At 39.9% G+C, this 23,053-nt stretch overlaps 3 protein-coding genes across 7 annotated transcripts in view; 1 reads left to right on the top strand and 2 right to left on the bottom strand.

The window, feature by feature from the left end:
* Positions 1-9,717, bottom strand: part of pip5k1ca (phosphatidylinositol-4-phosphate 5-kinase, type I, gamma a) — a 55,550-nt gene extending 45,833 nt beyond the window's left edge. Inside the window, exon 1 of one of the 4 annotated variants that reach the window (XM_086284739.1) lies at positions 9,344-9,717. In XM_086284739.1, the coding sequence (XP_086140865.1) occupies positions 9,344-9,476 (133 nt within the window). In that variant the 5' untranslated portion in view covers positions 9,477-9,717. The remainder of the gene's footprint in view (positions 1-9,343) is intronic. The other 3 variants (XM_086284740.1, XM_086284741.1, XM_086284742.1) reach the window with 3 other exon arrangements.
* Positions 9,718-12,817: 3,100 nt separating this feature from the next.
* gpx4a (glutathione peroxidase 4a) lies at positions 12,818-17,681 on the bottom strand. 2 transcript variants are annotated; one of them, XM_086282473.1, is made up of 7 exons: positions 17,523-17,681; positions 15,033-15,127; positions 14,785-14,929; positions 14,070-14,221; positions 13,800-13,824; positions 13,546-13,605; positions 12,818-13,355 (listed from the first exon to the last, which is right to left on the bottom strand). In XM_086282473.1, the coding sequence occupies exons 1-7, from the start codon at positions 17,613-17,615 to the stop codon at positions 13,323-13,325; spliced, it is 603 nt and encodes a 200-aa protein (XP_086138599.1). In that variant the 5' UTR covers positions 17,616-17,681; the 3' UTR covers positions 12,818-13,322. The 2 variants fall into 2 exon arrangements, with proteins under 2 accessions (XP_086138599.1, XP_086138600.1); XM_086282474.1 differs by lacking the exon at positions 17,523-17,681 and adding an exon at positions 15,317-15,509.
* A 339-nt stretch (positions 17,682-18,020) lies between these two features.
* Positions 18,021-22,883, top strand: polr2eb (RNA polymerase II, I and III subunit E, b). The gene is made up of 8 exons (XM_086282472.1): positions 18,021-18,213; positions 19,982-20,156; positions 21,450-21,565; positions 21,660-21,740; positions 21,840-21,898; positions 21,988-22,066; positions 22,429-22,497; positions 22,725-22,883. Exons 1-7 carry the CDS (start codon positions 18,157-18,159, stop codon positions 22,492-22,494), a joined length of 633 nt encoding a protein of 210 aa, XP_086138598.1. The 5' UTR covers positions 18,021-18,156; the 3' UTR covers positions 22,495-22,497; positions 22,725-22,883.
* The last annotated feature ends 170 nt before the right edge of the window (positions 22,884-23,053 follow it).

Genomic DNA, 23,053 nt, shown 5'->3' with positions numbered 1-23,053 from the left:
GTTTAACTGTTTTAATATCATTGGATTTACACGTCGAGAGTGGCCATGTCCTACGCTCCCACAGGGAGGTCTCGCTTTCCTGCAAAAACAGACAGGGTTGAGTTGCAGAACTCTGTTCTTGGGCAAAGCTAAAAACAGCTAAGTCCTGCTGGCAAAAGTGCTCAAACTCTTATGTAATTTCAGTCTGTTTTTCATTACTGAGCTGCCAGATCAGAACTGAGCTTAGTGATCCTTGCTGATCCTCAAAATGCAATGAAAGCTGTCAGCCAAGAGAAAGAAGTCCTTTTATGGACTCGAGAGGAGAGGAGAGGAGAGGAGAGGAAAGATAGTCGGAATAAACACGGAGGTGATCAGTCTGACTACTGTGTGCTGCTGTGTTGTTGCTGAGAGCAGCATCTTTGCAGGCAGCGGTGACTCAGTAGAAGGTAATCTCCTCTAACAGAGCTGCACAACAATGTCTCAGTCGGTATTGTCACACATGCAATAAATAATCTACAGAGACCTGTTATTTTATGCCTCATCTTGGTTAGGTGCAGAGACGAAAAGAAAAACAGCCCTCAGATCAAACTATTGCTGTATTTAGTAATGTGACACCGTGAGTCTTACAATACAAAAAGATGTGGGGAAGCTGTTTTTCCTGCACAGCTACTAGTCACATATTTGTATTAGATTATGTTATGATTAAGGAACTGTTGAGCAAATTTCTCACAAGACAGCAAAAAAAAAAAAAAAAAAAAAAGACATTTTGCCTATAATCCCATTTCTGCATATTTCCCATGTACTTCAGTCTTTCATCTATATGCTCTGGTGCATTGCAAGATATCCTTACTGGCAATCTTGCACCACACACACACACTACCCCTACAAATGGCCACCTACATGAAAAAACAGAGTGCAGGGGGCATAGCAGCACTGGTATGTGTTTCAGCGTCATATATACACTTGTCATGTGCTATCATTTACCATTTTATCAACACCAAGTCATGTTTTTAGCCCTGCACCACGTGTGGTTTTAAAGCCTTTTTTGCCACTATTGGACATGCAGATGAATGCTTATAAAGTACTCACAGGCTACAGCGTTTATAATTTACAATGTGGCAGACAACACATTCCTTAGCTACCAATGTAGCACAAAACAGTACAGATAATGAGTCTTTTTCTCAGGGTTACCCACAGAACGTCAAAACATGGAAAAAAGAGAAAAACACCTGTGGAGAAAATCTGCAGGAGTGAAGAATGCTTTGTTATGGCTGCATTTGATTAATGCAGTTTGCAATAATAATAATAATAATAATAATTACTGGGTCTGATTTAATATCTGTGCAAATACACAATATTGCATAATCTTTGCACTGAGGTAAATAAACAGAAAGTCACTTTACACCTTACTTGTTGTTTGTGTGCTGTATATTTTTCTTTTTAATGCTTTTTCTATAGTTGTTTTGTTTGTACAATTTTTATGTCTTTTTAAAAAAAAAAAAGCTGCTTTCATCCCTTGCTGTTGGTCGATAGACTCACCAAGCAAAATTTCATTGTATACCTCTACAACAGCAAATCAAGTATCTTAATCTTTAATGCTAACTGTGAAGCACAGAGTAAAGAGTGGAGCTGTGTTGGCCTAAGTGCATCTCTGCATACGCAGCAAGTGACGAGACAGAGACAAACTGGTGTTATTTCACAGTCTATACTCATAAAAAGCATGATTAATGCTGTTTATATTTAATAATTAAGAAATTATTTAGCCTATTGTGATTTGTAAGTAGCCAACTAAAAAGATATTAAGTTATAATATCTGCCTGGTTCTTTCATAATTTTGAAACTTCGTCATAGTGCTTTTGGGTTCTCTTTATATGTGTAAAACTAATAGCTGTTGTCTAACAGGATATGTCAGATAAACAGTTTACAGGGGTCATCTTAGGCCAGGCTGCCCATTAGACTTAACAGATTAATGGAAATCCTGTTGATTTATGGCTAAACCTATACTCAGATCAACAATCTCATAATTCAATTCAATTCAGTTTTATTTATACAATGCCAAAACACAACAACAGTTGCCTCAAGGTGCTTTAGATTGTAAGGTAGACCCTACAATAAATACAGAGAAAAACCCAACAATCATATGAACCCCTATGAACAAGCACTTTGGCGACAGTGGGAAGGAAAAACTCCCCTTTAACAGGAAGAAACCTCCGGCAGAACAAAAAAACAAAACAAAATAAAGGCTTCTTCTTTTGTCTGCTCTGTTATTGGAAAGGGGTCACCACAGTCGATGAATTTGAGTATTTGACGCTCGCTTAAAATATAAATATGAAAAACAGAAAGTGTAAACTCTATAGAAAATTAGCATTAGGGCTGTTCGATATAACGATATATATCGGATGACGATATAAAAACGTCTATCGTTTCATTTTACGCTATCCTTTGATTCGTGGTGTCGCAAAATAAACTGTTTACGGCAATATTTTTTCATCCTTTTGATGGTCACTGTAGTGGCTATATTAATTTCTTAAAGTTCTCTCTTTCTCTTATATTTTATATAACCACACTACGGACGGACAAGCGCCTGTTTTTATTAGCAACAACCACTGTAACAGCATCGCGTGTCCGTTTGTTTATGTTCCACATAAACCTTTCACAATAAAGTTCAAGATCCTGTTGAGACTTTTCAAAATAAACTGAATCACGTGAAAGAGCAGATTATTTACGGATGAAAATTTAAAAAGAGCCGCCAGGTGCTAAAAAATAAACCTTAGACTCAAACGTTAGAACAGGCTTTTCCCCGCAGCACGCCGTGTAATAAATACTTACAAAGAAAACGGCGGCCTTTACACCTTATGTCTAAAAATGTATAGTTTCATGCATCGGTTAAAACACTCGACTCCAGCAACATGACGCGCAGCTGGAAACACTTCCCGCAAGACGAGCTGCCCGAGATTCACAGAATTTACAGAAAATGTTACATTTTTGTGATTTATATCGTTATCGGACGATAGAATTCTTATATCGGGATATGAGATTTTGGTCATATCGCACAGCCCTAATTAGCAAAACAAAATTAAATTAAATATTCCAAAGTTAAAGCAATACTATGGACAATAGGGATGTTCCAAGTAATTTCACACAGATTGTTACACCAGACCAAACCACCCAAGGATTTGTGTCTCCTCAGAATCTTAAACCAGGCATCTTTTACATGTTAACCACTAAACAATGGAGCCTCTATAAACATGAAATCTACTGAAGCCTGGAAATACTGGCCGTCGTCCCGAGAGGTCAAGTCAATATACAACCTGTTGTGTTCCTACATTGTTCCACCACAAACTCGCTTCACCTTTTTCAACATAGCAGAACAAATCTAAACAAAACTTTCTGAGAGAGAACAGTTTCTGCACAAGATGTGTTGCAAAATCCCAGCTAATCAAACAATCCCATTTTCTCTTATTTACTTGCACAATGCTCCTTAAATGAACTAGGAAAAGTTAAGTGACAGTGACCATATGCTGACAAGTGAGCTGTTTCCACATCAGTATCTTCCTAATAAATATGTACATGATTAAAATAGGTAAAGAAGTCATCAGAAACCAGGATAGAAAAGCATAGCAAGTCTTTTGCCCAGAGAGACTAATCTGACCAATCGGAGAAGTAACTCAAGAGTGCTAAGAAACGATCTGTGCTGTGGCTGATAGAGACTGGAAAAAGCAGCCTTGGTTATTTTATCTCTTCTCTCGGGGCCCAAAGCAAATTCACCATCACACGAGCTGGGAGTAATGCTTATACCAGGGTCAGACTGAACTTGCCAACTAGGCCCACACTGTTTAATGAATGAATATATTTTCTCATGGCTCAGGCCCTATTAAACTTGAATAAACCCTGCAGCATCTTGGTCTTCCACTTTGTCAGGCTCAGGCACTTTCAGCAGACTCAGATAGCGAATAACTTAAAGATTTAGCAGAATTTTTAAAATTCAGAATAGAATATTTCTTCCACTTTGTGTGGTGTATGTATTTTCTTCGATTTTTATATTCCTGTCCTGTCTTCTCTGCTGCTGTTCGCAATGTGGATTTCCCCACTGAGACTAATGCTATCATGGTGCAGGCTTTTCACCCAGCGTTTTGGGTTTTGTTATGGATTTATGATTGTTTCCTTTGCTGTAAGAGATGATTTGAATTTTAGGTTTGTACAGTACAATCCTGAGTTTAGTTCTTTTTTGTCTCTGAGTTTCTTTATTTCTGGTTCATGGATTCTTGTTTGTTGTTGTAAGGTTCCTTTTGTGTCTTTGCCTCATCCCTGTGTCTCCTGTGAGAGTCATTCTTGTCCTCTGTATTGTGTTTATTTATCTTGTTTTTATCGTTAACTCGGTTTTCCTGGGTCTTTTCACGTGTGTTATGAATAAATGTTCTTTTTTTTCGGTACCGGTACTAGTTTTATTTTGTTGTATTTATCCGCGACACCTTAAAGGCCGGTCCGTGAAAATATTGTCGGGCATAAACCAGTCCGTGGCGCCAAAAAGGTTGGGTTAGAGCTGAGTTAGAGCATGCCCAGGAGTGTTTCCCAGGTGTGCCCTCTCATTATCCTCACCCCTCTTCTTCGTGCTCCATGTATTGCTCTCTACTACCAGGTTCAAGCTCTAACAGGCCGAGAGTTTAGTGTTTTGTATTTTAGTTTGTAGTTCTCAGCAATAAAGCTGCTCAAGTTTTGTCTCCTGCACTTGGGTCCTCATCCTGCCTGCCACACAGCCAGACCTTGACCAATGAAGGCTATCTTATCTTATAAGAAGTTACAACTGTTAACATTTGCATTTGCTTTAATTATACAGATGGAAGTGGCTTCTGGCTTAACAAGTCAACATTGCTATATTCCCCTTTCTTTCTTTTCATCAATTGCTAAAAGAAGATCCAATTGCAGAAAAATATGCCCTAAAAATAAATTATATTTAGATTTATTAAAATGATTGCAGACAAATTCTATTTTTTGACAAACTGGTTAATAAACTGGTCAGTTCGTACTACTCTCAGACAGGTTTACTCTGATATTTAAGAGTTTTTGGTGAAAAAAAGGAAATTGAATGCTTAAATGGATATAGATTAAATTCAATTCAACTTTATTTATATAGTGCCAAATCACAACAACAGTTACCTCAAGGTGCTGTACACTGTAGGGTAAAGACCCTACAATAAAGCAGATGAATAACAGCCTCAAAGAAATCAAATAGTACTGATTAATAATCCTAATCACTTCTTCAAAACGCTTATCAGGGACTTAGGTAGACATTTACTGGGTGAGCTGTAGTACAAACTGTACAGGTCATGCTGCCAATCTGGAGGAATATAACCCTGAGAAGACACCATCCAATGCTGTTTGGTTTTTTTGGCTGAAAATAAATGCTACTAATTCTATGTGGGTGGTTTGCATTAGTTTGACAGTGTTCCTGTCTCACTGCATTCATGCTCCAGGTGCTGCTTATGAAATAATAATAGCCTGCATTATGGGCTCAGTAACTCGCTTAATTGAAAACAGTAGGTCTTCGCCTTATTTCCCCACTGAGTGAAGCCACTGCGTCATCATCTGCGTAAAATAATGACATCAAAAAACCTGGCAGAGGGTCAAAAACCCTACACAGGCTCCTCGAATGAGCTACAGGGATACAAACTGATCCTTTCCTGCATAGCTTCAGAAGGATAAAGAAGAAGGGGGAAAGAGAGAGACCTTGCCATAGGAATAAGAGGGGAAGCAGATGGATGGTAAATTCCACAGGAGGTAACCCACCCTTTGTGCTACCGTCAGCAGTTCTGACAGGCCGTGCCTGAAGCGAACAGAGAAAAACAGACAAGGGCGAGGACTGATGGATAGTGGCAAATGAGTGGCTGAGCTGAGGTGAGGGAATCACAGAGGAGGTAGATGAGCTGTGGCTCACTCTGGAGAAGCGAGGAAGGAGAGGAGACTGTCTCTGAGGATGAAGCCGAGTGCGAGGAGAAGATAAGTGAGACGAATGCTGCCATTGTGCTGAAAGTAGACTACGGGGACAAATTACAACGGCCAGAAGACGTGATGCTTCAAATGGGAATAAATGCTCAGACAGCTATTTAACAGCCAGCTGTGACTCCCACACAACGCTGTATTCACACATTGCAGAGCAACCCGCAATTACGCATTTGCAGGATCTGACGTAAACCGAGAGAGCTCACGTTGATCAGCATCCAACACCATAAAGAGCCAATCAGAATCAAGCTGAACCTTTACAGCTGACATTTCAATTAATCATTATTTATGCGAACTGAATCGTTTCTGCTGTGAATATCCACTAAAAAAACCTAACACCCTGCTGTGAGGGTCATATGAAATTGTTATTGCACATGACTCGTCTTTAATGGACTTTTGCTTTTAGACCCACTCACTTGTCAGATGTTGCAAGGAAGTCAAAGTACGATCAGCACCTACCCTTCCCTGTTGCGGGGCTTTGGCCAGCGACGCTTTGTATCAGTGCACACATTAAATCTTAGGTTGCAAGACAGCAAGAAATGGATTAACATTATACACGATGCTATAAAAACAAGAGAACTGAGGGGGAAATAATCGCATTTTTACACGCGAGGCTCCACGACTCTGAGGGATGACCAATAACACTGAGTGAGCGTGCAGTAGTGGTCTATTTGTTTGCTTTGCTGCTGCACTTAATAATTTTAGAACCATTTATCAAATGACAGATTAGGTGTGCTTACTGAACCACTGCACAGAATTTAGGTGTTCTGGGAAATGTGGGATTTCCTTTTATTTAATTCATGCTCAAAGCAGAAAAATCACTTTTCCTGTGTTTCTGTCCTACCTTTCTCCAGCATCCTTCTCTTTTACACCATCCCTTTGCATGTCCTTCTTCACCATGGCCAAGCTCGAGCTGCCTCTCTGACATACTCATTTCTAATCCTGTCCATTCTGGTCTTCATCTCTGCCACTTCTAGCTCGGCCTCCTGTCTTTTTCTCAGCGCCACCGTCTCCAAACCATACATCACAACAGATCTCGCTACCATCTTGTAAACCTTCCCTTTCACTCTTGCTGCTTTTCTGTCAGAAATCATCCGTGACACTCGTCTCCATCCACTCCACCCCGCCTGCGCTCTCTTACTCACGGATGGTGATATTCCTATGCAAGCAAACAAAAGCAGCAACACGGGGAACGAAAAGGAGTGAGATCAAGTCTATACGCCCTACAGTATGTCAGCAATAATATCGTTTTCCTGGTTATTTAAAGGTCAAGAAGTTCCTCGCAAGAAAGCATAGACAGGTGAATGCCAAATTGTCAACTATGAAATATTCAGCAGGGCAGAGCTCTGTTAAATATCTCCTAAACACTATTAATGCACACAAGGCCTTTGTAAACCTTATGCTTTCCAATGCATGCGAGTAGCCAGTAACTGAGCAGAACAGAGTAAATGAAACACACACCATCTGCAGTCGGGGGCACCTGGATTCCATTTTCCTCCTCTGATAAATTTAAGCTCGACTACTAACCCTCAGCAGACAGTCTCTTTGATTCACAAGCCTATTCTCTGTGGAGGTGCTGAACTCTTGTCAAAGTCAGAACCTTTCTCATCAGTGAGAAGAAAACCCCCCCAGAACTGTGATGTACAGTGTGCAAGACCAGTGAATGCAACATGACTGGTGGCTGTTAGACACAAGGGCTGAACACACAGCTAAAAGCAGCTTCACATGGTCGCAAAGAAGATTTTATAATGGAAATGATGAATCCTGAACATGCAGAGAAAACATCAGCTTGAATGAACACTATTAAAAAGGACGAACTATGTTGTGTGGTCCCTTTATTATTCACTTTTGCGAGTTTGTTAACTCTGTTTAGCTCTCCCCACTGTCTGCCACTTCCTTCACTGCAAACTAGTTAATATTTGTTCACTTTACCCTCATTTATATAATAAGTGGCACCATTATGACTCATAAAGGTGTGACTCTAGGATGTCAATATGTTGGACACATATTGGACAAAACAGAGATCTAAGAACGCCTGCTTTTCACTTATACGTGTGTAACAAATCCCCTAAAAGTCAACCACAAATGGTGTAAAGAAAGTAGCAACTGCTCTAATACACCCGTTCTGAAAAGGGTCCTTACACCACCAAACCTTTTCGCACAGCTGTGGGGGTATTGTAGTGATCAACTGTAGGGGGGCTGTTGGTGTGATTTTCACTGCAGCTAGAGTGCACACAGGAAAATTCCACCATGACACCACTACGGCACAAGTGTGCAACAGTAAAGCTGGGGCTGAGAAACCTGGCTGTAGTGAGGTGACTCTGGAAATTGTTCTTTACATCACAAAGATAATATATTTCTTTCTGAATATAATACTGTGCTATATAAGGCAGGGCACTGACATTTTAGCATAGACAAGGTTGTTGATAAGAGCATATATAACTGGATATTGTATTTGCAGAATGCAACATTTTGCAAATTTCTGGATTGTTTGAAGGTCACGTGTCTTTAGATTTCTATGCTCAAATGTCTGACCCCAGAAAAGTGTTATTATTGATACACATAGGCTTAAATTCTATCAGCTGATATATACATAGTTCCCTGGACATTTTAAATCTAATAATAATTAAATATTAATTATATCTATAAACTTACTACCAATGGGCCTTTTTTTTGAGGTGTCATTGCAGGACCACCACGGGTGTAAACGGCCAAATCAGTGGTGGTCTGATTGCATTTAGTTGCTTCATACTATTCATGCATTATCGGGACTTCCTCAGACACTGGTGCACTATTGCAAGGCTTTTACACCCTTTAACTGGTGTCTAGCCTGTTAGTCAACTGTAGTGGCTCCAGTTTGCTCAACCTTCCTTCTCCTTAATAAATTACTGGTTCCAGTAAGTGCCAAGATGGTGACAAATAAGCAAATTAATGTTTAGGTGCTCAAAGCTGGCCATGTGAATACATTCATATTTTTTAAAAGAGCAATAAATAAAAATCAATAAATGAAATGAAGAAGTAATGAGAAACCTTGACTTCACACCTGTCTGCTTTTATGAACCAAAAATATTAACAACTTTATCATCAGCCATGCAACACTTGTATTTGTCCGTGTGCTGGCTGCTCATAGTTGCACTTGTATAAATGTACCCTACACAGTTTGCAGTAACGCATGCAGTATGTACAGCACTTAACTTCACCTGAGCCCCATCCATTCAGCTTAGTTAGCCACTAGCCTAGCTTATTAATTCCTTGCTAGCAGAGATGAGTCGGGACTTTCTGGTTACGGTAGCAGCAGTAAAGCCGCGAGGGAAAATGGATGGAGGGACGATGAGAATGGCTTATGAGATATGTGGAAAAATACCCATGTCTGCGGCGTCCATCCCGTAGCTAACTCCCACAACCGTGTCCCCATCATCGGATGCTGCGGCCCCGGACAGCGGGCTCCCTTCCCTGGCCTCCGACAGCCCGACCGCTCCCTCGGCTGCTGCTTCCATTCAGCCTCCCGGAGGAAAAAACAGGCAAGCCCCTCCGAATGAAAGACCCACAGCGACGGCGCGATCCCGGTGGAGGGAAAGAGGATCGGGTCGTTTGATGTGTAACAGTAGTCAAACGGAGGAATATGCGACAGCTATCCGCGACGGTCCCTTCATCTGTGCAGTGTTTCCTCACGACAGCAGCCCACAGTCTGCTTCTTCCAGCTCCTCTGCACTGCACTTGCTGCTGCTGCTGAGCCGCTGCCGCCTGGTTTTGTACTGATGGGCCCTGTGACTCCCTCTGCAGGACTCTGAGTGAACTGCAAGAAGGAGATTTGACTGAGCAGTTGCATAACATTTCAGGGCTCTTGTTTTTTTTTTTGTTGATGGGGCTCAGTATGTTTCTGTTATACGTTTAACTTATTTAATTTACTTATCCAGATGACATACCTCTCTCAGCAGCAAGACATCTCCCCCCCTCCCCTCCTCCCAAACATCTCCCAGTGTCACAGTGGATCAGGTCAGGAGGCAACTGAGGAAGCTTCGCCCCAGAAAGGCAGCAGGCCCAGACAAGGTGTGTCCTAGGATGCTTAAGGCGTGTGCTGCTGAACTTGGGGAGCCACTACAACGAGTCTTCAACCTCAGTCTGCGACTGGGGAGAGTGCCCGCCCTATGGAAGACATCCTGCATCGTCCCGGTCCCCAAAAAGAACCGGCCCAATGAGCTGAATGACTTCCGACCGGTGGCACTGACGTCACATCTTATGAAGACTCTAGAGCGGCTCTTCCTCAACCTCCTCCGACCACAGGTACAACATGCCCAGGACCCACTACAGTTTGCATACAAGGTGGGTGTCGGAGTGGAGGATGCCATCCTGTACCTCCTACACAGAGCCCACTCACACCTGGATGGGGGAAAAGGCACGGTCAGGATCCTGTTTATTGACTTTTCCAGTGCCTTTAATACCATCCGGCCCTGTATGCTTCAGGAAAAACTGAACAGGATGGAGGTGGACCCCTGCCTGGTGGCTTGGATCTCCGACTACCTCACCGACAGACCACAGTACGTCAGGCTGAAGGACATCACGTCTGACACAGTGGTCAGCAGCACAGGAGCACCACAGGGAACTGTGCTGTCCCCTCTTCTCTTCACCCTGTACACCTCTGACTTCTGCTACAACTCTGAATTATGCCACATTCAGAAGTTTGCAGACGACACAGCCATCATGGGGTGTATCTGGGATGATCAGGAAGAGGAGTACAGAAGTCTGGTGAGGAACTTTGTCGCATGGAGTCACACAAACCACCTGCAACTCAACACCTCAAAGACTAAGGAACTGGTTGTGGACTTCGGGAGGTCCAGAGAAGGTCCACTGCCGGTTCAGATAGAGGGGGAGGAGGTGGAGGTGGTCAACAAGTACAAGTACCTCGGGCTGTGGGTGGACAATAAACTGGACTGGTCATGCAACACAGAGCACCTGTATAAAAAAGCCCAAAGCCGACTGTACTTCCTCAGGAGGCTGAGGTCTTTTAACATCTGCAGGAAGCTCCTGAGGATGTTTTACCAGTCGGTGGTTGCTGGAGTACTTTTCTATGCTGTGGTGTGCTGGGGGAGCAGCACAGCAAAGAGGGACTCATCCAGGCTGGAGAAACTGATCAGGAGGGCTAGCTCTGTGGTCGGCATGAAGCTGGACACTCTGGTGACAGTGGCAGAGAAAAGGACATTAAAGAAACTGATGGACATTATGGACAATGCTGGGCATCCTCTGCACACGGCCATAAACAACCAGAAGAGTCTGTTCAGTGACAGGTTGCTTCTCCCCAAGACAAGAACTAACAGACTTAAAAACTCCTTTGTCCCACACGCCATCAGACTGTTTAACTCCTCTCTGGAGGGGAGAGGGAGGGGAAACAGGAGGACAAAGGAGGGGGGAACAACTAAGCTGCAGTGCCTCTTCACCTCACTGTACAATACCTTGTGCAATACTTTTTGTAAATAGTCAACAGTGCAATAGACTCAATACTTGAAATGTGCAATTCACTTGTATTTTTATTTTTTATTCCTATTTATTCTATTTATCCCCTTTGTATATTTTATTTATATTTGTCTCTGTATTTATATATGTGTGTGTGTGTGTGTGTATATATATATATATATATAACAGTTCTGTAACTGTAACTTTGGTCGTTGCTGTGCTTTTTTTGGAAGTCGAATTTCCCAGAGGAACCCACCCGAGGGATTAATAAAGTTCTATCTTATCTTATCTTATCTTATCTTATCTTATCTTACTTTGTGGACGTATGGAAACATCCAGGAGTTTTAAATCTTAGAGAGTCAGATAATGCCTGAGAAATGGAGAACAAATGTACTGGTGCAGATTTTCAAGAACAGGGTTGATTTGTACAGTTTTAGTAATTACACAGGGATAAAGATAATGAGCCATACCATGAAGATTTGTGAAAGCAATACAGATGTGAGATTTGCTTTGAGAGTGTTGATGGAGAGAAGGTCACAAGGTAATGTGTCTTTGTGGATCTAGGAGTGGTAGGAGTGACAAATGGGTACCTTTGCAAGGAGTAGAAGTAATAAATTTATAATGTATGAATTTATAAGATTAATAATGAACACATCAGAAGGATATATCAGGTTGAGCTGTAAGAGACAAAGTTGTAGAGGAAAGGCTGAGATGGTTTGGGCATGTGCAAAAGACGGATAATGGATATGTTGGATGAAGCATGTTTAATATGAAGCTGCTATGAAAGAGGAAAAGAGGAAGACCACAGAAAAAAATCATTGGATGAAGTGAAGGAGGAAGGTGCTAGGAATAGGGTGAGAAGCAGATTATCTGCTGCAGTGAGTAGAAGACGATACTTAATAATAAAGAGTCTCAGAGAAGCTTAGAAATAAATAAGTTAACAGTCTTTTAAATAAAATCTGGGTGACATTTTTTAGGTTTTTGCAAGGATGAACTTACTGTGTCAAGATGTAAGATTTTCACTTATTATTACACAGAATTAGATCACAATGATATTATCAGGTTATATAGAAATAATTTTTAAAAATATCAGAAAAACACAGAGAAAGAAAAATAGTAATGATATTTTTTGTGTGGTGTAATAATGTTCCTGTTTCCCCTGCTCCCCTACAAATAGCGCCAACATCGATATAAGGAATTAATGATCCAGGCTACTTCCAAGATTCAATTTTTTCCGAGTTCTTTATTTGTTCTATATGTCATCATTGTTATTTTTAGGACAGCCTATAGGGTAAACTGCTCTGTCCACACTTTCTGAACAATACTGTGTTGAACAATTTCAAGCTCTAGTGCTCACTTCTTAAAGACTTTCTGACTCAGAAATGAATACATTTTCAGCTGAAATCCTTTTTAATTGCTCCTGTTACACAAAAGAAAAGATCCTTGTGCACATGAATGATCAAGATGTATCTGTTCCTCAGTACCAACACCTCAAAACCCCATAAAAACCCCAACACTTTTGTTTTAATCACAGACAATAAAAGTTACACACAAAAATATAACAGGAACAAATCTTAGTATATTTTATGATGAAAACAATGCCCAACATTAAGGTGCTGAATGATGCTCTATTAATGGGTTCCCCGTCGTTCTCTCCATAGAACTCTATGACTATAAGCTTGGTCGGCTTCCCAGCAGGTTTGCACGCCATTTACATCAGGTCTGCCCTGCCTGCGATGCAGGTTGATGAACAGACCGTCACTGGTCTGGGATGGACTGAAACTATATCCACCGGTGCTTGGAGAGGCAGAGAAATGTGAGAAAAAAAGACTACTGGAAACACAAAATCAAGTGGATGTAAGTAAGCACGGTTTCAGGCATCTCTTAGAGGTTTAAAGGTATTTGGGAAGATCCTTTTCCACCACCTGGAAGGAAAGCGAGAGTTGCATGGACTTCAGTTGCATGTCTATACACAGGGGTGATAAAGTTACACGTACTACAAACATCTCTTGTTGTTACTGAAAGCACAGCAGAGCTCATCACGGGGTGAGCAGTAATCACACAGACACATGAGCAATGAACATCTGACAGAATAACCAAAGATTTTGTACGTACACTTGGATCATCCAAGGGTCCATATCTCTTCACCACCTGACCCTCTCTATTGATCAAAAACTAAACACAAAAGAAAATAAATGAATAATTATAACACATTTTTTTTGCATATAAAAGCTTGTTCCATTAATTGTTCCATACTCTCTAAAATTATCCTTTATACTGTTTTTCAAATATTCAGTATTTTATATTTTATAATATTTTAGCCCTGTTGACATAAAAATGTTTTAAAAATAAACCGTAATAAAACGTACCTTAGTGAAATTCCACTTGATGCTACTGCAGAAATAAACATTAAAATGTGTTAGAAAACCACTAATCACTCTCATTCAGTCAGCATTGGAATAAAAAATGCTGTTAATCAATAACTACCGGTAATTTAAATGATATGACTGATTATTGTTCAAATTCAGTTGTACACATTTTAAACAGATGACTGTACGCATTATGTCCGATCCAAACAAGCTTTTAAGATACTTTTTGAGCATATAACTGTGACCCAGATTCATTCATTCACAACTTACTTTCCAAACAAGCCCTTCCCGTTAGGCTGCTCCTTCAGCCACTTCCACAGAGGATGAGCGTTTTGCCCATTCACCTCGATCTTGCTGAACATATCAAACCGAGCCTGGAACGTGTCTGCAAACTGCCTGATTTGAGTTTCATTGCCCGGCTCCTAAAAGTAAATAGTATTAAAAGTATTAAAGTCTCTAACTGCTCTCAGTGGCCTGCATATGACAAATTATATATAATGGCAACAAAATAGTCGACTTAAAACAGCAGCTTCTTGAATTTGACATAATCTTAAAACGTGGCCTAGTTTCTTTCAAAAACAAGCCATCTTTCGGACTAGTAGTGAGAAAAATGCCAAATTATCCATTGTGGTGTTTATGCAACTACAATTTATGCACATGATTACACACTTAATGAAATTATGAATGTTTTAGATATTAAAAAAACATTTCAGGAGATCTTATGCAAAAATTATAAAGGTTTCACACTGGCTAAAATTTCACTTATACAGTTTTTTTCTGTAAAACATTTAAAAAGTTATTGTCTATCTGTTAACAATACAACAAGACTTTCCACCATTTGTTTTTAGACCTGAAGTAACCTCTTGGGTGAGAGGTGAAACGTCTTTACAGATCTCCAGTTATCCATGACCTGGATAACTGATAACTTACACAAACAAATCTCATTAAATGTTGCAATAAAAAAAACAACTAATGTTTTACATACCTGGTTCCCAAACTGGTTGGAAGGGAAGGCAAGGATGCTTAAACCTCTCTCAGCGTACTTGGCGTGCAACTGAGTAAACTGAGAGTAGTTTACTGGGGTTTTACCTCATTTAGAGGCTACGTTGGTGATGATGACAACATTCCCCCTGAATACACACACACACACACACACGTGCACACACATTTGTTTAGTGATAAGAGGTTTATAATTGTAATAGGAGGTTTTAACAAAATGACAGAGAAATTTACCTGTATTTTTCAAGGGAAACCACGTTGCCATCAATATCCGTTGCTGAAAAGTTATAAATGGATGTTGCCCTCTGCCATTCCTCTAATGGGGTAGACTGGGGAAAAAAACAATAAGTAGTTAGAACACCGTGTTATTTCCAAAACTCCACAGCCTATCAGATGCGAAGAATTAATTTTAAAAAGAAAATGTAATGAAAATAAACATAAATCTAAGGAGAGCAAAAGCAAAGGTTAGCCCTCAAACGCAAAAGTAATGTTTCAGTCCTAATCCCGTTGTTTCTTACCATAGCTGACAGCAGGACAGAGAGGAGGACTGTGCACCCTATCAGGCGCATGGCTGCCCTACTTAGCTCCTCGGTCTCTAAAAGTATCACCGCTGAACTTCTGTCCCTGTACTGAGAAAACTCACGTTCTACAGTGCTTTTGTAAAGCAAAACCAGGTGATCATTAACTAAACTGATAGGCTGTGATTGTCCAGTACCTCCCTCTGTGCTGCTGATTCAGTAAAGCCTGATCACAAAAGCATGTGTGCTGCAGTCCACAGTTCACAACTTAGTCCGTGTAGAGCAAAGAGCGACGGTCAGAAGAAAAACCAAAGCTCATTATGCATTGTGTTTAGTATCCGAGTGAAAAACTGGTGATTTGCAGCAGATATAAACTTCTACATTACCCTAAAAAGGCTGGATTTCTCTCTTTCTATTGTAGTGAGAAAAAACACTTTTTTAAAATTTTGAATTCACATCAATCAGCTTTAAGATTATTACATTTTTTCACATTTTGAATGGAAGATGTGAAGACGAATCAGAGCCAGCTGCTTCAATCACTGCTGCTTTTTATCTCAGTATGCAAAGAGTACCAAAAATATACATTTTACAACAAAAAAAATAACAGTAACAGTGATTATCCCGATTGAATAACAGTTGCTGAGTTTTGCCTGTTTACGTGTGTAGCACAGGTTGCTTTGAGTCACTGTTACACAATCTCTTTATATTCTAGTGTGAAATTAGAAACCAAGTTTTATGGAGAATTATTTTGTGCATCAATAATCTCTCAATATTTTTTTAATATAATTGCCAGTGCTGTTAATCCAAAGCAATTAAAGAACTAATGTGTCTATTTTGAAATAAAAGGGTTGAAAACAGTTATCTTGCCTGTTTTGTAAGGGTCCAATGGTCCTTGAGCCATTACAAAACGGCTACGCGAGCTAAGCATAGAAACCTTTAACAAAAACATTCAAAAGAAATGAGTTTGGCAAAAAAACTTCTTTTCTTTGTTCTGATATTTTCACATTTGCATTAGGCTTAGACAAGATTATGGTTTAAATGCACCCATTCAACAATGCTAACTATGTCATTACATGAGAGCCTGCTTTTTCCCACCACAAAGTTTATAAGCAAACTTGAAACTTTATGCTGGGAAAAAAACATTCTACCAAATAATCATAATCTCAGACAACAAGAGCAGAATTGTTACAAAACTGGTGATTATGTTTTGAGAGCTGGAGTGGAAGAGCTAAGCAGAACATTGCGCCACAAAATAAGAGATGAGGCAACATTTTGCTGTGATTTTCAGTAGTAAATATTATTTTGTCCAGGCAAGTGTGCAGGAAATTCAGATCTTGATCAAATTTAAACTACAGTGTTTCATTTAAGAAATAGTGTGTAGTCATAAAGTTTTAGTTTTGTCAGTTTGGACTGATGAGGCTTGGGTGCATATTTCTTTATTACAACTCAGGAGGTCTGCATGACCTCAGTAAACAAGTTTCATTAAGTGTTGAGCCTTGAATTGTAATTCCTCTTTTAGCTTTTCTAAATGTTGCCCTGATAAAGAGTAAAACACCAAAACTCTTGAAAACTAAATTGAAAGTAGCAAATCCAATGTGGAAGCTAACTCATAATTACACTGAAAATAATAGCAGTCAAATAAAATGTAATAATAATAATAAAAAGAAAATGAACTCTGTTCTTTCTCCACTTTTTCTCCACCACTAATATAAACTGATGCTGAAAGCAAACTTTTATTCTTTAATCATAAAACATCAGCTACAATAAAAAACATGGCCGGGTGTTGTGTCGATACAGAAGTGCCTCTCTGTCTGTCCTGATGATAAGCCTATCAGCTGACACCAGCAGCCAGAGTGGGAGCACAAACATCCGGTGTCAAAAACAGCACTTATAATGTATTTTTTTTTCCACCCTCTAAATTCAGTGGAAAGGTATGTCTTTAACTGTGCGGGAAAAAGCAGAGGGAGGGAAGGATTTGCGAACTTTGTGGGCGTCCGTCCGTGTCACGTGTGTTAATCAAAGCCCACCACAAACACGCAGAGCATCTTGGGTAACAGCCATCGTTGTTTACGTGAAAAATGGATTAACGATATTATTACAGCAGTAAAAAAAAAAAAAGCGTGTTACATGAAATTGTGTTACACACAGTGGAAATCACAGACGTCACTCAAAAGCATGCAGATTAAATGGTTGAGGTTTACGTTACCGTTGTGGTTAATACAAAGTACAACACCGTCGCCAGTAGTGCCACAGAGCTCGCTACAGCCCCAGTTGCTAAAATAACATAAAATGGCCTCATTTTGTTTTAAAAAGAGGACAAATTTACCACCGTGAACCTCAGCTGCAGACTCCGCCCTGCGGCGTGTTGTGAAACAGCGGAGGGCGGTGGCCTCAGAGACCAGAGGAGGGAGAAGGGACACTACTTTTATTATTATTATTATTATTATTATTATTATTATTATTATTATTATTAACTGAGGAGGTTGTTTCTGTTTTTCATCAAAAGTCCGTGTGTTCCGTTATCGTCTATTATCAAAGGCTTCAAGTTCAAAAAGTATACATCCCTTTTCTATGTGAAAGACCTTCCTTTCGGCAAACTGTGGGAGAAGAGTTATGTGTAAAAGTTTTGTAACAAAAAACAAACAAACAAAAAAAAAACAACCCCAAAACAAACAAACCCTCGATTGCTGTGCGTCATCCCAAGGCGCCCAGCCTACGTCACTAGCCTGTATCGGAAGACGAAAGCGTGCGTCGTGTATGTCTGTGCCTAAGAGTGGGACATTCATTGAAAAATAATAAATTTAAATTAAATCTAGAGTATACACACGGTTTGAGACGAGATGGATGACGAGGAGGAAACATACAGGCTTTGGAAAATCCGCAAAACAATCATGCAGGTAGGTTACATTTGTGTGTTTGTTTGTTATTAGCTTAGCATTTAGCTTTCTTTAACTTAAGAGTCGAAATCAGCGGCTCACTTCAGGAAGGTAGCCTTGTTTACTGATTTACTTAACACATTAGAATAGCTAAGGAGAGCAGAGCATCATCGATTCCGACCAAGCACAGTAAAATGATGCTGCTGTGGAGCTCATAATTCGCGGTTCTGGTATTATTACAGTTTAATGACAGTACTAATGAGCGTCAGAGGCGTATTTAGTATTTTCCCCTTTGTATTTTCAGTTTTCAGTCACAGTTTATGTAATTTTGGAAACGATTTGGAAAAGATCGAGGTTTGGATTATAAACCCTTTTCCGAGTTCAGTTTGTACATCCTCTCTTTGTATTTCATTCCCTCCCACCTGAGATACTAAGCGGATCTGTTCCTCATACGTTAGCCGTCATTTTAAAGCAGTCTCAGTGCAACATGATGGGTTTCTGAACTACATCATCATAGCGTTGTTTTTGGAAGCCTGTTCTCCTCATCTATCATATGAGGAGAACATTGTGGGCGTGGGTTGTGATAGTTTCATCACACAGTTCGTAATCTTTAATTTATTTCTTTATGAGTTAAAAAAGGAACACATATTTGCCTTCTTGGCATGATTTGCATTATTTGGCAATTTGTTTTTTATTGTGCTATATGCTCGATAAAGCCCACTGTATCCCTGATTGTCATAGCATACATTTTTACCGCTGTGCAGATGACACCCAACTATGAAGCCAGATAACACACACAAATGAATTAAACTGCAGGATTTGATCCTGGATGATCTCTAATTTTTTGCTTCTAAATTCAGATAAAAGTGAGGTTACTGTACTCTGCCCTAAAAGTCTCAGAAATGCAGTATCTAATCAGATTCTTACTCTGGATGGCATTGCCTTGGCCTCCAGTGACACTGTGAGGAATCTTAGTCTTTTTTGGTCCAGAATATGTCCTTAAATGTGTATATTAAACAAACACAAAGGACTGCTTTCGTCCATGTGTGCAATATCGCTAAAATCAGAAACATCCTGTCTCACAGTGATGCTGAAAAACTAGTTAATGCTGGCCTATTGCTATTCGTTGTCAGGATGTCCTATAAACTCCCTGAAAAGCATTCACTTGATCTAAAATGCTGCAGCGGTAGAAAGACTAACGGATTTACAGACAGGTGGGCCTTATTCTGAGGAAATAGTCTCTGTTGTGCCTATTTTTTATAATAGCAGCAGTTTGTTGTCCATTCAGAGTCCTCATTGATGGTATTCCCAGAAGTTTAAAGCAAGACACTCTCTTTACCTCCTCACCCCCTAGTTCCAGTGGTCTGAGCGCCCTTCTCTGTTGCCTGAAACCAGTGATGATTTCCTTTGTTTTTGTTTTTTTAATGTTCGTGGAGAGGCTCTGCACTTCATCTCTATAGACAACCCCGTTCCCATTTGAGATGAGTCCTAAAACAGTTGTGTCGTCAGCAGATTTTATGATCATGAAGATCTGGCATCTTCCCTAGATCTGTTGTCTCTGTATGCATACTGATCTGGGTCGAAGGCGGTGGTCTTCAGGCTGGTTTTGATGGTGGTATATCCTAACTGGGATCTCATCCGGGCCAGCAGCTTTCCTAGCATTGGCTGCCCTGAGGGCCTGCTTCACTTCATGTCATGAGAAAAACCCACAGTCTGCTCAAAACTAGTTTAGATTTTTTGTTTGTTTGTTTTTAATTTGCCTTTTTAATATTTTCCTTTACACTCACAGCTCTGCCATGATAGAGGATATCTGGTGACACAGGATGAGTTGGACCAGACACTGGAAGAGTTCAAGAGTCAGTTTGGAGACAAGCCCAGTGAGGGGCGTCCCCGACGTACAGATCTCACCGTCCTGGTGGCACACAATGATGATCCCACAGACCAGATGTTCGTTTTCTTTCCTGGTAGGCGTATTCCTAATATTATAGTTTGTAATGAGTCCAGTCCTTAAAAAAGCCAAAACCACACCTTGTTTGTTTTTTTGTCCTTGAAAACTGTAAAATCTGTGCTGCCTAAAGAGGTTTTCCTCATTCCCACAAAAGAAACCCACCAATAACAAGCAACTACCAATAGCCCACCACTGCAATAAAGATATTTTTTGATCATTTTTGGGGGGGGTGGGGGCTTTATTTATTTTGTTTTGTTTGCCAGACTAACAATTAGGGCCATGTGTACTTGGAGAATAATATAGTTTTTGTAGTTTTGCTTCTCTACAACACTTTGATGGTTTCAAAAGTCACTCAGGGTGTGATCGAAGTGCAGAATTTCAGATTTAATTCAAGGTTTTACAAAAGTATTTCTCACCTGTGTTTAGGAATTATAGCCTTCTGTTAAGTGTAACCAGTGGTTTACAGATTGTTGTAAATTCTCTCTATTTACATTCACTCGTTTCCATGGAAATTAGTGTGAAGTCATATCACTTTAATTGTCGCTTTTATTCTCTAAGGCGTTGCTGAGTTGGCCAGTTTATTCCTTACTTTAAGAATGCACCAGATTGTCCATTTAGCCAGTCGTGAAGTTTTTATTGTTGCTCCAATGGTTTTATTTATTTAATCATACGTATGTATATATGTATGTGTGTATATATGTATATATATATATATATACATATATATGTATTTAGTTTACTTTCTTCACTTGCACTGAATATATTAAGAGTTCCAGTGAGTACTTCAGCACAAGTTCAGCACTTTAAAAGAACTCCAAGTGATTTAAAGTCTTGGAGAGCACCTCCTCAAAAGCATCAATGCCTCACCTGAATTTTTCACTTGGGGAAGAGACCAAAGTCACAGAGAGCCAAATCTGAGAAGTAAGTCAGGTGAGGAGCAATGATTGTGCTCTGTGCAGGTTCTATCATAGTCTCTAATTTCTAAACCAAATTTAGGAATGACTCTCCACATGACATTTGAGTCAGTTTGACACATTTATTCCTCACCTAATGGTGAAATTGTAACACACTCCAACAACTGATCAGACCAAGTCTTCAAGGTGGAAATAACAGGAGTGCTGGGAATCGTGCAGCGCTTCATAAGGAGAAGACTTTGAAGGGATTAGCAGTAAAGCTGTTTAATGACACCTGCACTAATTTACATTTGTAAAAACGTGTGTTTATGAGCATGTTTGTTTATCTTTGTATGTTACTTGTAGGTATATAATTTCATAAAATCTCACCCTTTTTTTTTCCAATTTCTTTTCAGAGGAGCCCAAAGTTGGTATCAAGACAATTAAGATGTACTGTCAGAGGATGCAGGAGGAGAACATCACACGGGCAATCATTGTTGTTCAGATGGGCATGACACCCTCAGCAAAACAGGTAAACATCAGTTTAAAGCAAACGTGATAAAAAGGGAAAGGTTTTTCTCTCGAAATGATGCGGCAGTGATTGTAAATATACAAATCCCTCACAGTCTCTAGTCGACATGGCACCCAAATATATACTGGAGCAGTTTCTACAGCAGGAGCTGCTGATTAACATCACAGAGCACGAGGTAAGCATCATACTGTCCTCTATATTAAAATCTTTATTTTCAAGTAAGCCTGCAGCGTGTTGTACATTTCTGTATTTGCATTTCTCGCCTGTCTTTCAGCTTGTACCAGAGCACATCGTCATGACAAAAGAGGAAGTGACTGAACTTCTGGCAAGATAGTATCCTTGCACTTTGCGCTGCATGACAGTAAATTAGTTTAGAAGCGTTGAGGTTTGTACACTCGTTGCCCTTAACAATATTACCTCAGTAAATTAAAAGAAAGCCAGCTGCCAAGGATCCAGGCCGGGGACCCTGTGGCTCGTTACTTTGGCTTAAAAAGAGGACAGGTAAGAAATCTTAGAAACTATCATAACTGACAGAATTCAAGAAAATGTGACTAAAGAGGTTTAACTTTTTGCAAGAAATGTTTTGAAACTATGTGCGGGGTTTGTTCTGAAACCTGTGAGACTCGTGATCAACCTGAAACCGGTTTGACATTTGGGGGTATTTAAATTATTTGAACGGTCCCTTTATGCAAACACAAAAACAATGTGTCTTCTTTTAAAAGCATGAGAGGGATTCATTCATTCATTAAGGATGAGACAGCACTATTTTTATCACTTTTTTTTTTTTTCCCCATCGCACTGATAGACAGCGCTGTGGCAATATATAAAAAAAAAAAGCTGCCATTTTGTATCTGCTGTTCCAGGTAGTGAAGATCATCAGACCCAGTGAAACAGCTGGGCGGTACATCACATACAGACTGGTCCAATGACAGGTATGTGCTTCTTTTTACATAACAGCTGAAAAAGAAACTAAGCGATAAAAAGTGCGTAGCAGCTCCTCAAGTTTTAATGTTCTTGGGTTTTGTGTGTTTCCTGAGAATAAGGAAGTATTAAACCACAACATACAAACACAATTTAAAATGCTTTCGGTGCATCTCCGGTCTAAACATTCAAAACAAACTTGAATGATGCTGTAAATTTTCTTTGTTCTGTTTTCTAGTTATTCTCCCTGATCAACGTTTAAGGACCAGTGAAGGAATCTCAGCACGACAGCTTTGGTTATTCATTGTTCAATTATCACCCTGCTTGTATCTTTGACCTGAATTACTGATTTTGTAAAATAAATGATTCAAAATTGAAATGTGCCGTTTTACACTAAGCAACGATTAAGACTCTTACCTTTTTTTTCCTCTTGAATGCCATGTTACACTTGTTGCTGCTGCTGCTGCTATCGTAGACCTACTTTTGATACCAGTCTCTGCTAACTGAGCCTCAGAGGTTACCGCCTACTGTATTCAACACTTCCTCCAGTTCCCTCGCCCCATTGAG

The sequence above is a fragment of the Aulonocara sp. 'chitande type north' Nkhata Bay genome, linkage group LG23, assembly GCF_057382095.1.
Source record: "Aulonocara sp. 'chitande type north' Nkhata Bay isolate Kocher_YH1m ecotype deep benthic linkage group LG23, A_spYH_male_GT1.1, whole genome shotgun sequence".
In the NCBI taxonomy this organism is placed as follows: Eukaryota; Metazoa; Chordata; class Actinopteri; order Cichliformes; family Cichlidae; genus Aulonocara; species Aulonocara sp. 'chitande type north' Nkhata Bay.
Note: the sequence above shows the minus strand (reverse complement) of the source record. Positions and strands in the feature narration are given on the sequence as shown.

What these genes read in the sequence shown, in the direction of transcription:
- polr2eb (XM_086282472.1), top strand. Translation starts at nt 18,157, where the DNA reads ATGGATGACGAGGAGGAAACATACAGGCTTTGGAAAATCCGCAAAACA. An exon ending in TCCGCAAAACAATCATGCAG is followed by an intron (nt 18,214 to 19,981) that starts GTAGGTTACATT and finishes TTACACTCACAG; the next exon opens with CTCTGCCATGATAGAGGATA. An exon ending in TGACACCCTCAGCAAAACAG is followed by an intron (nt 21,566 to 21,659) that starts GTAAACATCAGT and finishes AATCCCTCACAG; the next exon opens with TCTCTAGTCGACATGGCACC.